Genomic DNA, 23415 nt, shown 5'->3' with positions numbered 1-23415 from the left:
TGGGATTGGAAAGGAATCCTATATTATGAGCTCCTACCACACAACCAAACGATAAATGCAGATAAGTACTGCTCGCAACTGGACGAATTAAAGACAGCGATTCAGGAAAAACGTCCAGAATTAGCTGATAGGAAGGGCGTCGTGTTCCATCAGGACAATGCCAGACCTCATGTTTCTTTGACTACCCGACAAAAATTGTTGGAGTTTGGCTGGGATGTGCCACCTCACCCACCGTATTCACCAGACATTGCACCTTCAGACTTACACTTATTTAGGTCTTTGCAAAATTCTCTTAGCGGCAGGAACTTCAACTCTTTGATCGACATAAAAAACCACCTTGAGGAGTTTTTCGCCGAGAAACCTAAGAAGTTCTGGGAGAATGGAATCTTCCAGTTGCGTGACAAGATGGACAAAGGTTGTGAAACAAAACGGTGCATACATAAGTCAATAAATATTTATCGACATAAAAAAATGTTGCCTTTGAATTTTCCTTCCAAATCGGCACGAACTTTCCGGACGACCCAATACATATGCTTAAAGGTGACATTTCAACGCATCGTTAGGAAAAAAGTTGTTTCAGATTAATTGATTCGTGTCAGTTTTGTACTCTTTTGAAGATGGAAGAAAACAAAAAACATTTTAGACACTTGATGCTTTTCTATTACCGGAAAGGCAAAAATGCCTCACAAGCAACAAATTCGATATGTTCTGTTTACGGAGAAGGCGCTTTATCTGAAAGAACCGTACGTAAGTGGTTCGCTAAGGTTAGAGCTGGTGATTTTAACCTTAAAGACCAAGAACGCTCGGGCAGACCCTCTACTACTGATGATGACCAAATCAAGACACTGATCGAGAATAACCCGCGCTACACGACACGTGAATTAGCAGAGGTACTGAAAATATCGAAAACCACTGTCCACGATCATGTAGTGAAGCTTGGTTACGTAAGTCGCTATGATGTATGGGTTCCGCATAATTTGGCCGAAAAAAATTTAATGGATCGCATTTCCATCTGCGACTCGCCGTACAAGCGCAACGAAAACGTACCATTTTTGAAGCAATTAGTGACGGGTGACGAAAAATGGATCATTTACAACAATGTAGAACGAAAAAGATCCTGGGGTAAGCGAAATGAACCAGCATTAACCACTCCGAAAGCCGGCCTTCGTCCAAAAAAAGTCATGCTCTGTGTCTGGTGGGATTGGAAAGGAATCCTATATTATGAGCTCCTACCACACAACCAAACGATAAATGCAGATAAGTACTGCTCGCAACCGGACGAATTAAAGACAGCGATTCAGGAAAAACGTCCAGAATTAGCTGATAGGAAGGGCGTCGTGTTCCATCAAGACAATGCCAGACCTCATGTTTCTTTGACTACCCGACAAAAATTGTTGGAGTTTGGCTGGGATGTGCCACCTCACCCACCGTATTCACCAGACATTGCACCTTCAGACTTACACTTATTTAGGTCTTTGCAAAATTCTCTTAGCGGCAGGAACTTCAACTCTTTGATCGACATAAAAAACCACCTTGAGGAGTTTTTCGCCGAGAAACCTAAGAAGTTCTGGGAGAATGGAATCTTCCAGTTGCGTGACAAGATGGACAAAGGTTGTGAAACAAAACGGTGCATACATAAGTCAATAAATATTTATCGACATAAAAAAATGTTGCCTTTGAATTTTCCTTCCAAATCGGCACGAACTTTCCGGACGACCCAATACATATGCTTAAAGGTGACATTTCAACGCATCGTTAGGAAAAAAGTTGTTTCAGATAAATTGATTCGTGTCAGTTTTGTACTCTTTTGAAGATGGAAGAAAACAAAAAACATTTTAGACACTTGATGCTTTTCTATTACCGGAAAGGCAAAAATGCCTCACAAGCAACAAATTCGATATGTTCTGTTTACGGAGAAGGCGCTTTATCTGAAAGAACCGTACGTAAGTGGTTCGCTAAGGTTAGAGCTGGTGATTTTAACCTTAAAGACCAAGAACGCTCGGGCAGACCCTCTACTACTGATGATGACCAAATCAAGACACTGATCGAGAATAACCCGCGCTACACGACACGTGAATTAGCAGAGGTACTGAAAATATCGAAAACCACTGTCCACGATCATGTAGTGAAGCTTGGTTACGTAAGTCGCTATGATGTATGGGTTCCGCATAATTTGGCCGAAAAAAATTTAATGGATCGCATTTCCATCTGCGACTCGCCGTACAAGCGCAACGAAAACGTACCATTTTTGAAGCAATTAGTGACGGGTGACGAAAAATGGATCATTTACAACAATGTAGAACGAAAAAGATCCTGGGGTAAGCGAAATGAACCAGCATTAACCACTCCGAAAGCCGGCCTTCGTCCAAAAAAAGTCATGCTCTGTGTCTGGTGGGATTGGAAAGGAATCCTATATTATGAGCTCCTACCACACAACCAAACGATAAATGCAGATAAGTACTGCTCGCAACCGGACGAATTAAAGACAGCGATTCAGGAAAAACGTCCAGAATTAGCTGATAGGAAGGGCGTCGTGTTCCATCAAGACAATGCCAGACCTCATGTTTCTTTGACTACCCGACAAAAATTGTTGGAGTTTGGCTGGGATGTGCCACCTCACCCACCGTATTCACCAGACATTGCACCTTCAGACTTTCACTTATTTAGGTCTTTGCAAAATTCTCTTAGCGGCAGGAACTTCAACTCTTTGATCGACATAAAAAACCACCTTGAGGAGTTTTTCGCCGAGAAACCTAAGAAGTTCTGGGAGAATGGAATCTTCCAGTTGCGTGACAAGATGGACAAAGGTTGTGAAACAAAACGGTGCATACATAAGTCAATAAATATTTATCGACATAAAAAAATGTTGCCTTTGAATTTTCCTTCCAAATCGGCACGAACTTTCCGGACGACCCAATATAAGAAAGATTAATAGAAATTATACAATTATATTTTACGGTATCGAAAATTAAAGTTTTTAATAAAAGCACGAACTCTACCTCGAAGCCGGTATCGCTGCAGTCGCAGGTGTAACCGTTGACGCCGTCAATGCACTTTCCCAGATTCATGCAGGGTGCCGACTCGCACTCGTCGATGTCGATCTCGCAGTTAGCGCCAAGAAAGCCGGCCGGGCACACGCACGCGTATGACGCCACGCCGTTCACGCACCGCGCCCCGTTCATGCAGGGGTTGCTGTCGCACTCGTTCACGTCTACCTCGCAAGTCTTGCCGGTGTAGCCGGCCAGGCATTGGCACTCGAACGTGTTGATGCCGTCGATGCACGTGGCGTTGTTCTTGCACGGGCCGCACAGGCACTCGTCGATGTCGATGTCGCAGTGATCACCGGAGAAACCTGGCCGGCAGAAGCAGTTGTAGCTGCCCTCGGTGTTGACGCAGATGCCGTTGTTGCAGAGCGAGTTGCCGTGCAGCTCGCACTCGTTCACGTCGATGTCGCAGTACTGACCTGCGGGTGAAATTCGCGTCATTGATTGGATTTTCGCAAGAAGCAGGGATACCTTCGTGTCTCTCCGGTTCTCACACGCGAGACACAACAATTTGTTTTTCAGCGGACAAGAGTGCGTTAAAAATAATTTTTTGAAATCTTTAAAACGTTCGGGCGTCTGATTCGCTTGGAGTCGATCCGTCTTTGGCTCAATCGGACTTGCCTTGGAAACCGCCCTTGCATTTGCACTCGAAGCCGTGTTCTCCGAGGTCGATGCACGTGCCGTTATTGCACGGTTTCGTCGCGCAATGATCAATGATGAGCGTACAGTTTGGATCCCTGTAGCCCTCCCGGCATTTGCACTCGTAGCCGGCAACGCCGTCAACGCAGATCTTATCATCTGGACACACCACGCCTACACAATCGTCGATATTTACGTCGCACACCTATATAACATAAATTAAGAGATATTAGTATTAAATTGATAAATTGTGCATAATTATAAACTATAGTTTTAAATTTTGATGATGGAAAGCAAAAATACAAACAAGATTAATCTCTCTATACAAATATAACTCGCAGTTTCATGTAAAATACGTTCGCCAAATAAAAGAGATACTTTTAAGGAAACTTTAATACGTGTTAAATTGAGTTGCTTGGTGATATTTCTGTTTATTTATCTCCTTTATCATCCATAAATGTAATACGATAATTGCGCTACGGTACCTTGCCCTCGAAGCCATGTGGACATTCGCAAACGAATTCCCGCCTCGACCTCGGCATCAACGTACAGGTGCCATTGTTCTGACAAGGATTTATGGCACACGCGTCATATTCCCGTTCACAATTATCGCCCATGAAATCCCGAGTGCAGTTGCAGCTATACCCGTTGACGCGGTCGATGCAAATACCGCCGTTCTGGCACGGTTGCGACAAGCACTCGTCCACGTTGATCTGACAGTTCTTTCCTGCAAAAACAGTTTTTTCTTTCAGAGAAGAGCTCTAAGCGTTTGAGAGTGACATGGCTGTAAATTAAAAAGAAGCTGATATACAGGGTGAGGCACCTAAAACAGGTCACCTGAATATCTCGGCTGTTATTGGTGATAGAAAAAAATGTGTCAGACCAACCTTGCATGGTATCGAAGGACACATAATTTGTTCTAAATAATTTTTTATTAGGTGGACGCGTAGAGCTCATATGAAGGTCAACTTCGTTTTTTTAGTGGTATGATATGTTTTTTTACGTACCATCTAGTAGAGCGTTTGAAGATGCGCACATTGATCTACGGGTCAAAATCATTCAAGGTCACTGAAGGCTAAAATTTCTAAGTGCTAGAACTTTTTTATTCCTGAGTTTACGGTATTTTCAATAGCAGAGAACTCTAGGCAATATAAAAAATATAGATATCAACAACTCAGAACTTTTCGGAAAAGAAAAAATTTCTAAGGGCTAGAACTTTTTCATTTCAAGAGACGCGGTAGTGTCTCGCGCCAAGTATCTGAATTTACGGTATTTTCAATAGTAGGGAACTCTAGGCAATATAAGAAATAATGATATGAACAACTCAGAAAAGAAAAAGGAAAAGAAAAAATTTTTAAGGGCTATAACTTTTTCATTTCTGAATTTACGGTATTTTCAATAGTAGAGAACTCTAGGCAATATAAAAAATAATAATAACAACAACTCAGAACTTGTCGGAAAAGAAAACATTTCTACGGGCTAGAATTTTTTCATTTCAGAGTTTACGGTATTTTCAATAGCAGAGAACTCTAGGCAATATAAAAAATAATGATAACAACAACTCAGAACTTCTCGGAAAAGAAAAAATTTCTACGGGCTAGAACTTTTTCATTTCTGAATTTACGGTATTTTCAATAGCAGAGAACTCTTCTAGGCAATATAAAAAATAATGATAACAACAACTCAGAACTTCTCGGAAAAGAAAAAATTTCTACGGGCTAGAACTTTTTCATTTCTGAATTTACGGTATTTTCAATAGCAGAGAACTCTTCTAGGCAATATAAAAAATAATGATAACAACAACTCAGAACTTCTCGGAAAAGAAAAAATTTCTAAGGGCTAGAACTTTTTCATTTCAAGAGACGCGGTAGTGTCTCGCGCCAAGTATCTGAATTTACGGTATTTTCAATAGTAGGGAACTCTAGGCAATATAAGAAATAATGATATGAACAACTCAGAAAAGAAAAAGGAAAAGAAAAAATTTTTAAGGGCTATAACTTTTTCATTTCTGAATTTACGGTATTTTCAATAGTAGAGAACTCTAGGCAATATAAAAAATAATAATAACAACAACTCAGAACTTCTCGGAAAAGAAAAAATTTCTACGGGCTAGAACTTTTTCATTTCCGAGTTTACGGTATTTTCAATAGCAGAGAAATCTAGGCAATATAAAAATATTGATATCAACAACTCAGAACTTCTCGGAAAAGAAAAAATTTCTACGGGCTAGAACTTTTTCATTTCTGAATTTACGGTATTTTCAATAGCAGAGAACTCTTCTAGGCAATATAAAAAATAATGATAACAACAACTCAGAACTTCTCGGAAAAGAAAAAATTTCTACGGGCTAGAACTTTTTCATTTCCGAGTTTACGGTATTTTCAATAGCAGAGAACTCTAGGCAATATAATAAATAATGATTTCAACAACTCAGAACTTCTCGGAAAAAGAAAAAATTTCTAAGGGCTAGAACTTTTTCATTTCAAGAGACGCGGTAGTGTCTCGCGCCAAGTATCTGAATTTACGGTATTTTCAATAGCAGGGAACTCTAGACAATATAAGAAATAATGATATAAACAACTCAGAAAAGAAAAAGGAAAAGAAAAAATTTCTACGGGCTAGAACTTTTTCATTTCCGAGGTTACGGTATTTTCAATAGTAGAGAACTCTAGGCAATATAAAAAATAATAATAACAACAACTCAGAACTTCGCGGAAAAAGAAAAAATTTCTAAGGGCTAGAACTTTTTCATTTCTGACTTTACGGTATTTTCAATAGCAGAGACCTCTAGGCAATATAAAGTAAATTATTTTCCCTTGCAGTTGGCCTCCAGTGACCTTGAATGATTTTGACCCGTAGATCAATGTGCGCATCTTCAAACGCTCCACTAGATGGTACGTAAAAAAACATATCATACCATTTAAAAAAACGAAGTTGACCTTCATATGAGCTCTACGCGTCCACCTAATAAAATCTACTTTGAACAAATTATGTGTCCCTCGAGACCATGCAAGTTTGGTCTGACACATTTGTTTCTATCACCAATAACAGCCGAGATATTCAGGTGGCCTGTTTTAGGTGCCTCACCCTGTATAGTTGCGGCCAGAAATAAAAGACCTATATCTTGCGTCAATCATTCGGAAGAATTCGAAAGAAATGGGCAAAAAGAAGTAGGTTGAAAGACAGCTCAAAAAAATTACGCAATTGCAAAATTTGGATACATGAAATGCAAATTTAAAAATATCGGGAATAACAGAAGTGTCTGGGACGTATGCGTCACACAAATCCATACGCAGGGTACACAGGGATTCCCTAATACACGCAATGCATGCAAACACGACGAAGGACGAGAGGATGACGATGGGAAAATTCGAGGCACGATTACCGGTATATCCTGGCAGGCACTCGCAATAATAGCTGTTGAGCTGATCGATGCAGATGCCGCCGTTACGACAGGGATCGCTGGCACACTCGTCCATGTCGATGGAGCACTCGGGCCCGGTCCATCCTGGCTCGCAGGTGCAATAATAGCCGCCAGGCTGTATCGGCAGTGAGTAACAGATAAAGCAACGCACGGTATCGGCGGACAGTTTGCGAATCGATTAACCCGCTCAATCACGCATATCACACATCCGCTGGGAGCATTAATCCTCTCACTTTATTTCAATTTTTATCCGTACTTTTTTAATTCGTACTTTTTATTCTACGTGCACGTCGATGCATATCAATGCACCATGCACGTTAATTTATTCCGAGCGCAAATTTATTATAATTTCTCGCAGCGAATGAATTAGGGATGTAAAATCGATTGTCCCAATTTTTTCGATTATGATACACGTTACTTATACTGTAAAATGTATACTTGGTAAATGAATATTAAAAGGTACATGGTTTAAAATGTACCATTGTCCCGTTATTCCATTACGTCCGGCGTTAATTATAATTAAAAGATACGTTACTTTTGGAATACCGTTAAGCCTATTAGCTACCAACAAACGGGATGGCTTTCAACGCAAACGTAATCAGAGCTATCTCGAGGGATCTCGACGGATTTAACTCAGATTTCGACGAGATCTATTGTCATCACCATTTCATCCGATAAGATACCCAGTAAGCAAAATGTGTGCAATCTGCCAGCAGATTGGCAACAGATTACTGCAGAAGTTGATGATAGCAAATTGGCATTCGTTATGTCCGCGTTAGGATAGTGATCTGCCAGCGGAGCCTGCTAACAGACTCTGACGGCAGATTGGCGACAGAAACCGAGCAGGATCTGTTAACATCTGACGGCAGATTGACAGCAGAAACCGAACAGAATCTGCAGCTTTTGGCCATTCATATTCACGATATATTAAAGCATGTGTTTACTTTTAACACACTATAAATTGTTAAAAGAACGCACTTGTGTGTTTGTTAAATTAAAGTACATTTGGCTTGATGTGTCTTTCTGACAGTTCGTTGCATAATCTCTCTCTTATTGTTAATTTATTCTAATCCGAAGTCCGAATTTTGCTTTCGAACTTCAGATTGCTTGTGGCGTGCGTGAACTACGTGGACGTTGTCCATGGGAGCCTCTGTGCCGCGAGCGCAAACATTTTCAGAAAAATTAATATTATCATGCCAAGGCGCGTATATTAACTTATATAACTGTTAGGCTAAATCTTAACATCGAGCAAGAACTCGACGCGTGCACCGCATGGCGGTGCGGAGCGAAAACACATATTCATAGCCGTGTAAATTTGAATACTGTCAAAAGCTGCGGATTCTGTTCGGTTTCTGCTGCCAATCTGCCGTTAGATTCCGCGCGCGCAGATCTTGCTCGGTTTCTGCCGCCAATCTGCCGTTAGATTCCGCGCGCGCAGATCTTGCTCGGTTTCTGTCGACAATCCGACTTCAAGCCATGTTTGCAGATTCTGCTCGGTTTCTGCCGCCAATCTGTTCTTAGATTATGTGAGCAAGCTCTGTTACATTTCTGGCACCAATTTGTCGAATTAATCGTTAACAACAACTTCTGTATCAAATTTGTTGTCTGTTGGCTGGCAATAGTTGATAGCAGATAGTTAGCATCATCTGCTTTCGGCAGACTTGGCTATCTGGGTAAGCAAAATGTGTGCAATCTGCCAGCAGATTGGCAACAGATTACTGCAGAAGTTGATAGCAAATTGGCATCCGTTATGTCCGCGTTAGGATAGTGATCTGCCAGCGGAGCCTGCTAACAGACTCTGACGGCAGATTGGCGGCAAAAACCGAGCAGAATCTGTTAACATTTGACGGCAGATTGACGGCAGAAACCGAACAGAATCTGCAGCTTTTGGTCATTCATATTCACGATATATTAAAGCATGTGTTTACTTTTAACACACTATAAATTGTTAAAAGAACGCACTTGTGTGTTTGTTAAATTAAAGTACATTTGGCTTGATGTGTCTTTCTGACAGTTCGTTGCATAATCTCTCTCTTATTGTTAATTTATTCTAATCCGAAGTCCGAATTTTGCTTTCGAACTTCAGATTGCTTGTGGCGTGCGTGAACTACGTGGACGTTGTCCATGGGAGCCTCTGTGCCGCGAGCGCAAACATTTTCAGAAAAATTAATATTATCATGCCAAGGCGCGTATATTAACTTATATAACTGTTAGGCTAAATCTTAACATCGAGCAAGAACTCGACGCGTGCACCGCATGGCGGTGCGGAGCGAAAACACATATTCATAGCCGTGTAAATTTGAATACTGTCAAAAGCTGCGGATCCTGTTCGGTTTCTGCCGCCAATCTGCCGTTAGATTGCGCGCGCGCAGATCTTGCTCGGTTTCTGCCGCCAATCTGCCGTTAGATTCCGCGTGCGCAAATCTTGCTTGGTTTCTATCGACAATCCGACTTCAAGCCATGTTTGCAGATTCTGCTCGGTTTCTGCCGCCAATCTGTTCTTAGATTTTGTGAGCAAGCTCTGTTACATTTCTGGCACCAATTTGTCGAATTAATCGTTAACAACAACTTCTGTATCAAATTTGTTGTCTGTTGGCTGGCAATAGTTGATAGCAGATAGTTAGCATCATCTGCTTTTCGCAGACTTGGCTATCTGGGTAAGCAAAATGTGTGCAATCTGCCAGCAGATTGGCAACAGATTACTGCAGAAGTTGATAGCAAATTGGCATCCGTTATGTCCGCGTTAGGATAGTGATCTGCCAGCGGAGCCTGCTAACAGACTCTGACGGCAGATTGGCGACAGAAACCGAGCAGGATCTGTTAACATCTGACGGCAGATTGACAGCAGAAACCGAACAGAATCTGCAGCTTTTGGCCATTCATATTCACGATATATTAAAGCATGTGTTTACTTTTAACACACTATAAATTGTTAAAAGAACGCACTTGTGTGTTTGTTAAATTAAAGTACATTTGGCTTGATGTGTCTTTCTGACAGTTCGTTGCATAATCTCTCTCTTATTGTTAATTTATTCTAATCCGAAGTCCGAATTTTGCTTTCGAACTTCAGATTGCTTGTGGCGTGCGTGAACTACGTGGACGTTGTCCATGGGAGCCTCTGTGCCGCGAGCGCAAACATTTTCAGAAAAATTAATATTATCATGCCAAGGCGCGTATATTAACTTATATAACTGTTAGGCTAAATCTTAACATCGAGCAAGAACTCGACGCGTGCACCGCATGGCGGTGCGGAGCGAAAACACATATTCATAGCCGTGTAAATTTGAATACTGTCAAAAGCTGCGGATCCTGTTCGGTTTCTGCCGCCAATCTGCCGTTAGATTGCGCGCGCGCAGATCTTGCTCGGTTTCTGCCGCCAATCTGCCGTTAGATTCCGCGTGCGCAAATCTTGCTTGGTTTCTGTCGACAATCCGACTTCAAGCCATGTTTGCAGATTCTGCTCGGTTTCTGCCGCCAATCTGTTTTTAGATTTTGTGAGCAAGCTCTGTTACATTTCTGGCACCAATTTGTCGAATTAATCGTTAACAACAACTTCTGTATCAAATTTGTTGTCTGTTGGCTGGCAATAGTTGATAGCAGATAGTTAGCATCATCTGCTTTTCGCAGACTTGGCTATCTGGGTAAGCAAAATGTGTGCAATCTGCCAGCAGATTGGCAACAGATTACTGCAGAAGTTGATAGCAAATTGGCATCCGTTATGTCCGCGTTAGGATAGTGATCTGCCAGCGGAGCCTGCTAACAGACTCTGACGGCAGATTGGCGGCAAAAACCGAGCAGAATCTGTTAACATTTGACGGCAGATTGACGGCAGAAACCGAACAGAATCTGCAGCTTTTGGCCATTCATATTCACGATATATTAAAGCATGTGTTTACTTTTAACACACTATAAATTGTTAAAAGAACGCACTTGTGTGTTTGTTAAATTAAAGTACATTTGGCTTGATGTGTCTTTCTGACAGTTCGTTGCATAATCTCTCTCTTATTGTTAATTTATTCTAATCCGAAGTCCGAATTTTGCTTTCGAACTTCAGATTGCTTGTGGCGTGCGTGAACTACGTGGACGTTGTCCATGGGAGCCTCTGTGCCGCGAGTGCAAAAATGTTCAGAAAAATTAATATTATCATGCCAAGGCGCGTATATTAACTTATATAATTGTTAGGCTAAATCTTAACATCGAGTAAGAACTCGACGCGTGCACCGCATGGCGGTGCGGAGCGAAAACACATATTCATAGCCGTGTAAATTTGAATACTGTCAAAAGCTGCGGATCCTGTTCGGTTTCTGCTGCCAATCTGCCGTTAGATTCCGCGCGCGCAGATCTTGCTCGGTTTCTGCCGCCAATCTGCCGTTAGATTGCGCGTGCGCAAATCTTGCTTGGTTTCTGTCGACAATCCGACTTCAAGCCATGTTTGCAGATTCTGCTCGGTTTCTGCCGCCAATCTGTTTTTAGATTTTGTGAGCAAGCTCTGTTACATTTCTGGCACCAATTTGTCGAATTAATCGTTAACAACAACTTCTGTATCAAATTTGTTGTCTTTTGGCTGGCAATAGTTGATAGCAGATAGTTAGCATCATCTGCTTTCGGCAGACTTGGCTATCTGGGTTACTTTTGGAATACCGTTAAGCCTATTAGCTACCAACAAACGGGATTGCTTTCAACGCAAACGTAATCAGAGCTATCTCGAGGTATCTCGACGTATTTAACTCAGATTTCGACGAGATCTATTGTCATCACCATTTCATCCGATAAGATATCTATCTTCACTTCGCAATTGTCCCAGGAACAATAAGACGCCGCGGAACGGGTTAATCGAGTTTGCGAAGCGTGCGTGTTTCACACTCACATAATCGTGACACGCGGACGCCTGCTTGCAGGGAAGATCATCGCAGGTGACCGACATCTCGCAATGAGACCCGCTCCAGAACCTGGGACACTGGCACATGATGCCGTAGATGGTCTCCAAGCAAGTGCCGCCGTTGTAGCACGCATTGCACCAGTCTGAGGCCGAGGACGAGCACGTGGCCCCTGATACGAATGATACGTGGACATACATCACACACAAAGAATGAAGCAACGAATGAAGGTGGGAGGTGGATATCGATAGATTGTGTTTATTAGTGCGATTAATGACGGAAGAGCTCGGGGAAACAGAGAGTTGTTAGTTACAATTCATGTGGATCACAATTCGTAAACGTATAAAGCCCAAAAAATCAAGCGAAGCTACAATACTGCAATTAAAAATAGTTAATTCGAATTAAATGTAGTTAAAAATATTATAATTGAAGAATTAAGTTTCGTTAAATATCCAGAAAGATTCTAGTTTTAATTAATTATTTCTATTAAGTGTGTCGAAAATATATTACTTTTTATTAACTGTATTAAGGGGAAGCTGGAGTTGCTAGTGAACTATTTTTTCACTATAGCGATGGTAATTGCAGTTTCGAAAATTCTCTTTATTACTTGTGCAGAATAAAAAATCCTTTTCCACAAATGAAGTATAGATAGAAAGAAAGTCCGCTCTACAGGACTTTATATTCAAAATGGAAAAAAGTTAAAAACTTACATTTGTCTTTTTTAACTTTTTTCCATTTTGAATATAAAGTCCTGTAGAGCGGACTTTCTTTCTATCTATACTTCATTTGTGGAAAAGGATTTTTTATTCTGCACAAGCAATAAAGAGAATTTTCGAAACTGCAATTACCATCGCTATAGTGAAAAAATAGTTCACTAGCAACTCCAGCATCCCCTTAAAAGAAATATTAATTCCGATTAGTAATGAATAAAAAGTAATATTGGCCAGTTACGGAAGGTATTAGTTTTGGTAGTAAAATTTGGTAATAAAGTTTCAATCCTGATCCAAAATTGATATCAATATCACTATGCAATCATGGCACTCCAAATTCATTTCACTATATTATCCTAAAAAGCATAAACAAAGCTGAATTTATATAAGCTTACACTTTACTAGGTAAATCATTTTCCATCCATCGTAAAAATATTAGCAGAAAAGAAGGAAAGGCATTTTCACAAAATTGGAGCAAGCAAACGTTATTATTATCTTCAATCTAGGTAATCTTACCTTTCCATTCTGGCGGACAGGTGCAATTGAAACCATCCTTGCCGCTGGCGCAAGTCCCGCCGTTGGCGCAAGGATTGCTGGCGCAATAGTTGACCGTGCAATTGGGCGGATTACCCATGAAACCGGGATTACAAACGCACTGGGGCCCGTGAGCGTCCTCCACGCAGATGCTGTTGAGCGGGCAGGACGCGTTTTCGCAGAGACCCCTCAGTTCACAGTGACGACCGGAGAATCCGGAAGGACACTCGCAGTGGTAGGTGCCCACGTCATCGACGCACTCACCACCGTTGACACAAGGTCCGGACAAACACTCGTTTAGATTCAACTCGCAATTTTGACCCTCGAAGCCGGTAGGGCAGTGGCAGATGTAGGTACCGTAATAGTCGTAGCACACGCCGTTGTTCAGACACGGATTCGCGACGCACTCGTCGATGTCGACCTCGCAGTTCGCGCCCTCATAGCTGCGGAAAAAAACAAGCCAGTTTTAAAGATAAGGCAGAATAGTGTCGTGCATAGAAATCGCAAATGATAATGAGAACATAAATTCAAGGATCCATGAGAAGCGTAAGTTTTGTAGAATTTAAAATTCTGAAACCTAGTTATTCTGTAACAATGTACAGATGTAAAATTTAATATTAAAATTGAAAATGCATACATCGCAACAGAATAGAAATACATAACGTTTGTGTTCGTGATACGAATATTCCGATATTTATATATTTCCGTTTCGAAGTGTAACGTGATTCTAATTTAGAACAATTTATTCGCGATCTGCGACGGCCAAGATCTACACAGTAAAGTATGAATTATGCAATTTATCACGTAATTTGCAGTTCACGATTTATTCCAATCCAGATCCAAGATTCGGTTCTTCCGAGAGACTCACCCGGTCCGGTCGCATCTGCAGGTGTAATTGTTGATCCCGTCGATGCAGATACCATCGTTCTTGCAAGGATTCGAGATACATTCGTTGATATTCGTTTCGCAGTTCTTTCCGGTCCACCCGGGTTGGCATTCGCACCGGTATTCGTTGTCGGTTAACGCTAAGCAAACGCCGTCGTTGCGGCACGGATTCTGCTCGCAGAACCGCACTCCTAGCTGAGATTCACAGAGGCTACCGGTGAAGCCGGGCTTGCAGCTGCAGCCGAAGTCGCCGCGTGCGTCCTCGCTGCAACTGCCACCGTTGCGACACGGTGCGCTTTGACATGGTGAGCCTGGGAAGCATGTGAAACGTCATTTGGAATCCGACGATGCTCTCTCGATGAGAACAGAAATGAGGCGCTATCAACAGCGATGAAATCAATTAATTGCGTGTCCACCGAAAGAAGCGAAGAACCATTATATCGTCAGCAGTTGTATTAGGAGTGTGATTTAGTTTTGAGGGTTTTGCAACAGACGGCTGTAGTGTCAGTTTGTTCCAATAGCTGTTTCCGATAACTGTTGTTTTTCTTACAGTGTTGACATTATCCATGACATTTAGTAGCATTATAGCAATAGATGCAATAACAGTCGTGTTTATTGTTTATATCATCGTAAAAATGCAACTTCCGAAACAGCATTTTCCACATGCGTTGCTTTTGTTTTTTAATCAAAAGAAAACTGCGGCTGACGGTTATAGAATTCTTGTCGAAACTTATGGTGATTCTGCCCCATCAATTAAGACGCGTGAATACTGGTTTAGACGCTTTAAAAGTGGTCATACTGATGTGAGGGACAAAGAACGCTCGGGACAACCAAGAAAGCTTGAGAATGCAGATTTGCAAGCATTATTGCACGAAAATCCAACACAATCCACTTCAGAACTTGCCAGAGCATTAAATGTTGATCGAACAACAGTTACCAAACATTTACATGAAACGGGAAAAATTCAGAAAGAAGGGAAATGGGTTCGACATGAATTACCGGAAAGTGCCATTGCGAACCGGTTGAACATTTGCATTTCGTTGATCGCCAGGCAAAAAGAGAAGAGTCTTTTGTCTCGGATTGTTACTGGGGATGAAAAGTGGATCTATTTTGATAATCCGGAACGCAGAAAATCATGGGTGGATCCAGGCGAACCATCAACATCCACTCCGAGACGCAATATTCACGGTTGAAAAGTAATGCTCTGTATTTGGTGGGATAGTGTACTATGAGCTGTTAAATCCGCACGAGACTGTCACGGCTGATCGTTATCGACACCAATTGTACAAGTCGAAGCAAGCATTGGACCAAAAACGACCACCAATTGCGAGTAAACGACGGAAAGTGATTCTTCTTCGTGACAACGCTCGGCCTCACGTTGCGTTATCAGTGAAACAAGCACTATTAGAGCTTGAATGGCAAGTCTTACCGCACCCCGCGTATTCTCCATGCGATTATTATTTGTTCCGGTCGATGCAACACGCTTTAGAGGATACACACTTTTATAATTTCGAAGAAGCGCGAAAATTCGTCGACGAATGGATCAACTGAAAGGAAGAGTGATTTCATCGTGGTGGAATCCATCTGTTGCTAGAAAGATGGGAAAAAGTGATAGAAAAGGAAGGAAAATATTTTGATTAAGGTATTCATTCATTATCATATTTAAATACATGCGTTTTTGAGCAAAAAAACCCTCAAAACTAAATCACACCCCTAATATATTAGGAGTGTGATTTAGTTTTGAGGGTTTTGCAACAGACGGCTGTAGTGTCAGTTTGTTCCAATAGCTGTTTCCGATAACTGTTGTTTTTCTTACAGTGTTGACATTATCCATGACATTTAGTAGCATTATAGCAATAGATGCAATAACAGTCGTGTTTATATCATCGTAAAAATGCAACTTCCGAAACAGCATTTTCCACATGCGTTGCTTTTGTTTTTTAATCAAAAGAAAACTGCGGCTGACGGTTATAGAATTCTTGTCGAAACTTATGGTGATTCTGCCCCATCAATTAAGACGCGTGAATACTGGTTTAGACGCTTTAAAAGTGGTCATACTGATGTGAGGGACAAAGAACGCTCGGGACAACCAAGAAAGCTTGAGAATGCAGATTTGCAAGCATTATTGGACGAAAATCCAACACGATCCACTTCAGAACTTGTCAGAGCATTAAATGTTGATCGTACAACAGTTACCAAACATTTACATGAAACGGGAAAAATTCAGAAAGAAGGGAAATGGGTTCGACATCAATTATCGGAAAGTGCCATTGCGAACCGATTGAACATTTGCATTTCGTTGATCGCCAGGCAAAAAAAGAAGAGTCTTTTGTCTCGGATTGTTACTGGGAATGAAAAGTGGATCTATTTTGATAATCCGGAACGCAGAAAATCATGGGTGGATCCAGGCGAACCATCAACATCCACTCCGAGACGCAATATTCACGGTTCAAAAGTAATGCTCTGTATTTGGTGGGATAGTGTACTATGAGCTGTTAAATCCGCACGAGACTGTCACGGCTGATCGTTATCGACACCAATTGTACAAGTCGAAGCAAGCATTGGACCAAAAACGACCACCAATTGCGAGTAAACGACGGAAAGTGATTCTTCTTCGTGACAACGCTCGGCCTCACGTTGCGTTATCAGTGAAACAAGCACTATTAGAGCTTGAATGGCAAGTCTTACCGCACCCCGCGTATTCTCCATGCGATTATTATTTGTTCCGGTCGATGCAACACGCTTTAGAGGATACACACTTTTATAATTTCGAAGAAGCGCGAAAATTCGTCGACGAATGGATCAACTGAAAGGAAGAGTGATTTCATCGTGGTGGAATCCATCTGTTGCTAGAAAGATGGGAAAAAGTGATAGAAAAGGAAGGAAAATATTTTGATTAAGGTATTCATTCATTATCATATTTAAATACATGCGTTTTTGAGCAAAAAAACCCTCAAAACTAAATCACACCCCTAATATATTAGGAGTGTGATTTAGTTTTGAGGGTTTTGCAACAGACGGCTGTAGTGTCAGTTTGTTCCAATAGCTGTTTCCGATAACTGTTGTTTTTCTTACAGTGTTGACATTATCCATGACATTTAGTAGCATTATAGCAATAGATGCAATAACAGTCGTGTTTATATCATCGTAAAAATGCAACTTCCGAAACAGCATTTTCCACATGCGTTGCTTTTGTTTTTTAATCAAAAGAAAACTGCGGCTGACGGTTATAGAATTCTTGTCGAAACTTATGGTGATTCTGCCCCATCAATTAAGACGCGTGAATACTGGTTTAGACGCTTTAAAAGTGGTCATACTGATGTGAGGGACAAAGAACGCTCGGGACAACCAAGAAAGCTTGAGAATGCAGATTTGCAAGCATTATTGCACGAAAATCCAACACAATCCACTTCAGAACTTGCCAGAGCATTAAATGTTGATCGTACAACAGTTACCAAACATTTACATGAAACGGGAAAAATTCAGAAAGAAGCGAAATGGGTTCGACATCAATTACCGGAAAGTGCCATTGCGAACCGGTTGAACATTTGCATTTCGTTGATCGCCAGGCAAAAAAAGAAGAGTCTTTTGTCTCGGAGTTTTACTGGGGATGAAAAGTGGATCTATTTTGATAATCCGAAACGCAGAAAATCATGGGTGGATCCAGGCGAACCATCAACATCCACTCCGAGACGCAATATTCACGGTTGAAAAGTAATGCTCTGTATTTGGTGGGATAGTGTACTATGAGCTGTTAAATCCGCACGAGACTGTCACGGCTGATCGTTATCGACACCAATTGTACAAGTCGAAGCAAGCATTGGACCAAAAACGACCACCAATTGCGAGTAAACGACGGAAAGTGATTCTTCTTCGTGACAACGCTCGGCCTCACGTTGCGTTATCAGTGAAACAAGCACTATTAGAGCTTGAATGGCAAGTCTTACCGCACCCCGCGTATTCTCCATGCGATTATTATTTGTTCCGGTCGATGCAACACGCTTTAGAGGATACACACTTTTATAATTTCGAAGAAGCGCGAAAATTCGTCGACGAATGGATCAACTGAAAGGAAGAGTGATTTCATCGTGGTGGAATCCATCTGTTGCTAGAAAGATGGGAAAAAGTGATAGAAAAGGAAGGAAAATATTTTGATTAAGGTATTCATTCATTATCATATTTAAATACATGCGTTTTTGAGCAAAAAACCCTCAAAACTAAATCACACCCCTAATAAAACTGACGACATGTGAACAGAAAAACTATTAGAAACATGCAACGTCAGCCGTAATACGGACTTAGCTCTTGAACAGAATGTGCGTTCCCGACGTTCATCTTTTATGCATGCGATAACGCGCTTAATTATGCACTTTTACAATGAGGTAATTTTTCTAGACAGACGATATTTTTCTCGCTTGACTTCGACTCGAGAAAACTTTCCTGAGAGATGAGGTACACGAAGAGAAGTGACGAGGAAAACTAGCGGCTGCATTCATTCGTTGGCAATCACGTTGTCGCGGGGCGAGCCAGATTTTTAAGCGGGACAACAAGCGAACAAGCCGACATCTGAAGCGTGGCAAAAAGCGTGGCAAAAATTCCATGAGTTTTCAAACAAAGTTTTGAAAAGGACTAAAGCTACATCTACAGACGATATGCGAGAGAAACCAACGGCATGGGACGACGCGGATTTCGTACTGGATCCGCTTCCGCGCAAGTGACGATTTTAATTTCCGGTCGTGTTCGTGAAATCGTCCTCGCGCGCGGGAGTAACTCGGAACTTGGCTATTCACCGCGCGGGGACCGATGGTCTTTTCTCGTCTCGCTACGCAAATGTTGTGACGCAATTGTCAGTTTAACGCGCGCGTCAAGTATGAATCCGCTCGTCCCACATACGCCGTAAACCCCGTATACGAGATATCGACGAGGTCTACCGTTGTCAATCTGGCAGTTGTTGCCGGAGTACCGGGCGTAACAGTGGCACTCGTAGCGGTCCTGCCGCGACACGCATTTACCATGCATCATGCATGGCTCGTGATGGCAGAAATCCATGGTGGAGGCCGTGACGACGGCGCCGGCGGCTGATCCCGTGCCACCTGCGGGGCCGCTTACGCCACCTGAAAGTTTTTTGTTCGCAAAACTCGCATGCAACTTTATCATATCTGCCTCTCTTTCTCTCTTGCTCGTTCGCTGCATTTGTGCGTACTATATGCGATTCTGGAGCAACAAACGTGTTTGTGCTTCACTCCAAAGAGAGAGAAAACAAAAACAAAACAAAAACTGTGCGACGCTACTTTGCGCTGGCAATCCAGTTCTATGAGTGAGGAAGGAAAATAATACGGGAGAAGACCGTTTGCAACGCGGAACGAGAAAAACAGTAAAGAAGAATGACAATTGTGCGCGTTAATCCCGAAAGCAAATTTAATTCATGATTCTTATACGCATAATGTAATGCGTCTTCAGCGCGAATTTGATTCCATCTATTTGAATGAAAAATAAATATGACCATAGAAGAAATAAGATATTGATTAATGTATAATCGATGATTATAATTGATGTAATAACATGAAATATAATATGCAAAAATATAGCATCTAAAAACTAACAAATCTGATTCTGGAAATAAGTTCTATTATAAATCTTGCTCTAAAAACACTTTCCTTTCTTCTTATTCCAATATTTTCTTCCTAGTTGCTCTTTTCTACTACTTTATCTCGGAGTTTGATCTGTTGATTTTAATTCATTAATACTATTTATCTAAATTTTGATCCAATTTACTGCTATCGATATTCATCACGACTTGGCTAAAAATGTTCCGTTCGCGTTTACGTCGCGCGATATCGATCTATAATACTTTTAACGTTGCAACGATGCTCTAGCTCAGATTCTAGCCTAAAGGTGTTCTACTTATTCGTGTATGGAGGCTACGATATCGATTTAACTTAACGCTGCGCGATTACTTGGTATTTTCTGGGTGCAAGAAGAATATTCTACGGCGTAAACGACTTAAAAACAGTGTACAATTATTCGTAACAGCTGGAAGGGGATTTTGACTCTCACATCCTTTGGTGTCCATCGGACAAGGCCCGAAAACGGCTCCATTGTTGATGCTTTCATTGAAGAGGACCCCGGGTCCCTGCAGAATGCATCCCTTGAATCCTTCACCGACTATGAGCGAACTGTTGGCGTAGTAGTCGGGAAGCGTCAAGATCGCGGAGTTGTAGGTCGCATTTGCAATCACCTAAAAAAAAGAAACTTACTATTTTCTCTTATATCTTTCCATCTTTCTGTCGAGGGCACGCGTTATTTATTCAAGCTACTTAAACGATTAGCATTTATTCAAGTTATCATACGCGAGAGAAAAGAGAATGTGCAAAGATATGATTAAACATTAATTTATCAGACTTGTTTGACGTCGTCTAATTATGACCGACGTAAAAAGGATTGCCGCACTTCAACATTCAATTATATTTTTACTATACATTCTTAAATATTTGTATCATTGCTTTCCCGGGTATACGATGTTCAAATATTTTCCTCAGAAAATTACCTGGGTGTGCCCGGCGGCGTTCAGGGTGAGATTACCAAGCCTGAAGAACAAGTTGACACTGTGCCAGGCGTTATTCAGCAACCTAGCGTTCAGCCTGGCCCTGTACCTTTGCTGATCGACCACGGCCACGAAAAGTAGGCCCTCGGACGTCACTTCGAGGCTGACCGAGTCATCGTTGTACTTTTGCTGGAACAAGCGGCCGGAGTCGCACGTACGAAAGCTAAGCCCGCTATGACGGTGCACGGACACGAAGGAGTCCAGCTTCAGGAACGCCGAGCCGTTGAAGTAGGCCTCGCGTGGATGCTCCTCGTAGTTTTGTCGTCTTCTGTAATCCTGCGGGACACCCTGACTAACCGCCAACAGGGTGGCCAGGACTGCAACAGAAAGGAAAGATTGTTAGAAATTGGATGACAAATTGAATTGGCGAGATATAAATCGTGAAAACGACGCGAAGTTTCGTCTGATGTGATTGCAGTTACAGTCGTCTGCAGATCGCGGTTTTCATGGATCATTAATCGCATCATGGGTTCTGTCTTGGATGCTATTGATCTGGAACATCAAGGATAATATAGAAAGAAAGATGGAGAAATCCTTCATGTCTTTTTGAAAATTATAGATAGTTAATTTTACAGATCATTGATTCTGGCGATCTCTCCCATGTTCCACTAATGAACTCGACAATTTTTGTTTCACACGACATCACTAATATAAGTAGAAAAATGGATAAACTTTAAGTTGCATGGATGATTCTGCAACTTTATGATATCGTTGTAACATATGTGATTCCAATACATTCTTGTCATTATTTTAATAAATAAATACTTTGAAAATTTCAGATCTTTGTCTCTAGCCAGAAACAAATTTGGAACTATTAAAGTTTACTATAAGATTTGTTAAATAATAATATATAATTTTATAACCCATTATAATTATATTATAACTATCAACTAATTTATTTCTTAAAGCGAGATGTTAAACAATGAATGTTAAACAATGATTTATGTATAACAATTCTGAAACATTGCCCCGTAAAATTTAGTTTTGCGTTTCGTTTTAGTGTGCATATCTCTGACACTGTATGAAAACAATGCATCCAGGTCCGTCCGTAATCACGATTATCTCTATAATCTTCCGGACACGTGGAATATGTGTGTGTGTGTGAGAGAGAAAGAGAGAGAGAGAGAAAGCAGGGTCCATCACGCAGCTTTGCTCCAATTTTCATTATCGCCCGCGACCGCAATATGTCGCGAGATAAGAGCTGACGCGCGTATTATCGACAAACGATCGGACTAACCGCGGTCAGCTGACATTTTTTTCACATTTGTAACACGCTACAATATATGCAACGCATACATATCTCTAAAGTAACGTTAAAATTCATCTATTCGTAAAACAGTGTTATGTCGTAACGTAAAATTGAATAATTAAATTAGAAAGAAAAATCTTTCGACTTTATTATATTTTGTGATTAATAATCTATGCTTGTATTGTTTAATGCAGTAAAATAACTAATAATATCGCAATAAATCCTTTCTTTATGTTATTATAGTTAACACGATCTGTTCCAATTAAAAACAAATTTAATTTATATAAAAATATTACTAGTAAACAATTATTGTCGTTGAAAAGATTTTTTCAATAAATAATAATTACTATTGGAAAGAGTTAGCATCGACATAAGCAAGAGAGAATAATACACCTTCGATCGTACGAGTGCATTCTTAAAGATGCGACTTTCCTTTCCGACGACCACGCCGGAGGACACTCTCCACGAAAAGCATAAGTCTGTGAAAGATTCACAAGACTGTCTGGTTATTATTGTTCGCAAAAGAACGATATCTGGAACGAGGGAAAACCAGCTTCGGCTTCGTTTGATTACCGCTGGCACCGTGACGGAACAATAATCGATCAAACGGTACTTTTTGCGATCGAAGACATAGATCCACAGGTCACGATTGAAATTGAGTGACCGTAGACCTGTAGATCCTTCTTTTTATGAAAAATTGAGACTTCACTCGAAACTTTAGATAAAATAATTATTAAATGATTAAATAAAATATTGGGTTGGCCAAAAAGTAATTGCGTTTTTTTTATATAAATAAAAGGCGAATTTTTCATGGGAAACAAAAACTTTATTAAGCAACATATTGTCCATTTTGTTTGATTATCTTTTGCCATTTTTCAGGCAACTTCATGATTCCGCGCTCAAAAAAGTTCTTATCTTTTTCAGCAAAAAACTATTCCAACAACGATTTCATATCCTCATCAGCAGTAAAGGTTTTACCATTCAAGGCGTTTTGCAAAGAACGAAACAAATGGTAATCTGATGGTGCCAGGTCTGGCGAATATGGTGGATGTGGTAACATCATGGTAACACATCCCATCCAAGCTGCAACAATTTTTCACGAGTGACCAAACTTGTACGTGGTCTAGCGTTATCGTGGTGAAACACAACGCCTTTGCGATTCACCAATTCTCGACGTTTCTGTTTGATGGCATCATTTAATTTATCCAGTTGGCGACAGTATACGTCTGAATTAATGGTTTGATTCCTCGCAAGCAGCTCAAAATACACAATACCTTTAAAGTCCCACCAGACTGACAGCATAATCTTTCTTTGGTGAATATCTGCTTTTCAAGTGCTTTCAGCAGGTTCATCACGATCTTTTTCGTTTGACGTTGTTCTAGACGATCCATTTTTCGTCGCCTGTTATCATACGTTTCAAAAATCGATCATTTTCCTCACGTTTCAAAA

General features: G+C 41.0%; 1 protein-coding gene across 5 annotated transcripts in view; it reads right to left on the bottom strand.

Moving 5' to 3' along the window:
- LOC105281541 (protein crumbs) overlaps positions 1 to 23415 on the bottom strand; it is a 91960-nt gene that overhangs the window by 14888 nt on the left and 53657 nt on the right. For 2 of the 5 annotated variants that reach the window (XM_026972905.1, XM_026972906.1), the window contains 10 exons: positions 20661 to 21034; positions 20171 to 20351; positions 19045 to 19227; positions 14097 to 14424; positions 13211 to 13671; positions 11975 to 12156; positions 7069 to 7222; positions 4169 to 4410; positions 3666 to 3888; positions 3000 to 3463 (listed from right to left, as the gene is read on the bottom strand). In XM_026972905.1, the coding sequence (XP_026828706.1) occupies positions 3000 to 3463; positions 3666 to 3888; positions 4169 to 4410; positions 7069 to 7222; positions 11975 to 12156; positions 13211 to 13671; positions 14097 to 14424; positions 19045 to 19227; positions 20171 to 20351; positions 20661 to 21034 (2792 nt within the window). The remainder of the gene's footprint in view (positions 1 to 2999; positions 3464 to 3665; positions 3889 to 4168; positions 4411 to 7068; positions 7223 to 11974; positions 12157 to 13210; positions 13672 to 14096; positions 14425 to 19044; positions 19228 to 20170; positions 20352 to 20660; positions 21035 to 23415) is intronic. The other 3 variants (XM_026972908.1, XM_026972909.1, XM_026972907.1) reach the window with 2 other exon arrangements.

Source organism: Ooceraea biroi, chromosome 10, assembly GCF_003672135.1.
Source record: "Ooceraea biroi isolate clonal line C1 chromosome 10, Obir_v5.4, whole genome shotgun sequence".
NCBI classification, from domain to species: domain Eukaryota; kingdom Metazoa; phylum Arthropoda; class Insecta; order Hymenoptera; family Formicidae; genus Ooceraea; species Ooceraea biroi.
This window is presented reverse-complemented; position numbering and strand designations above follow the sequence as displayed.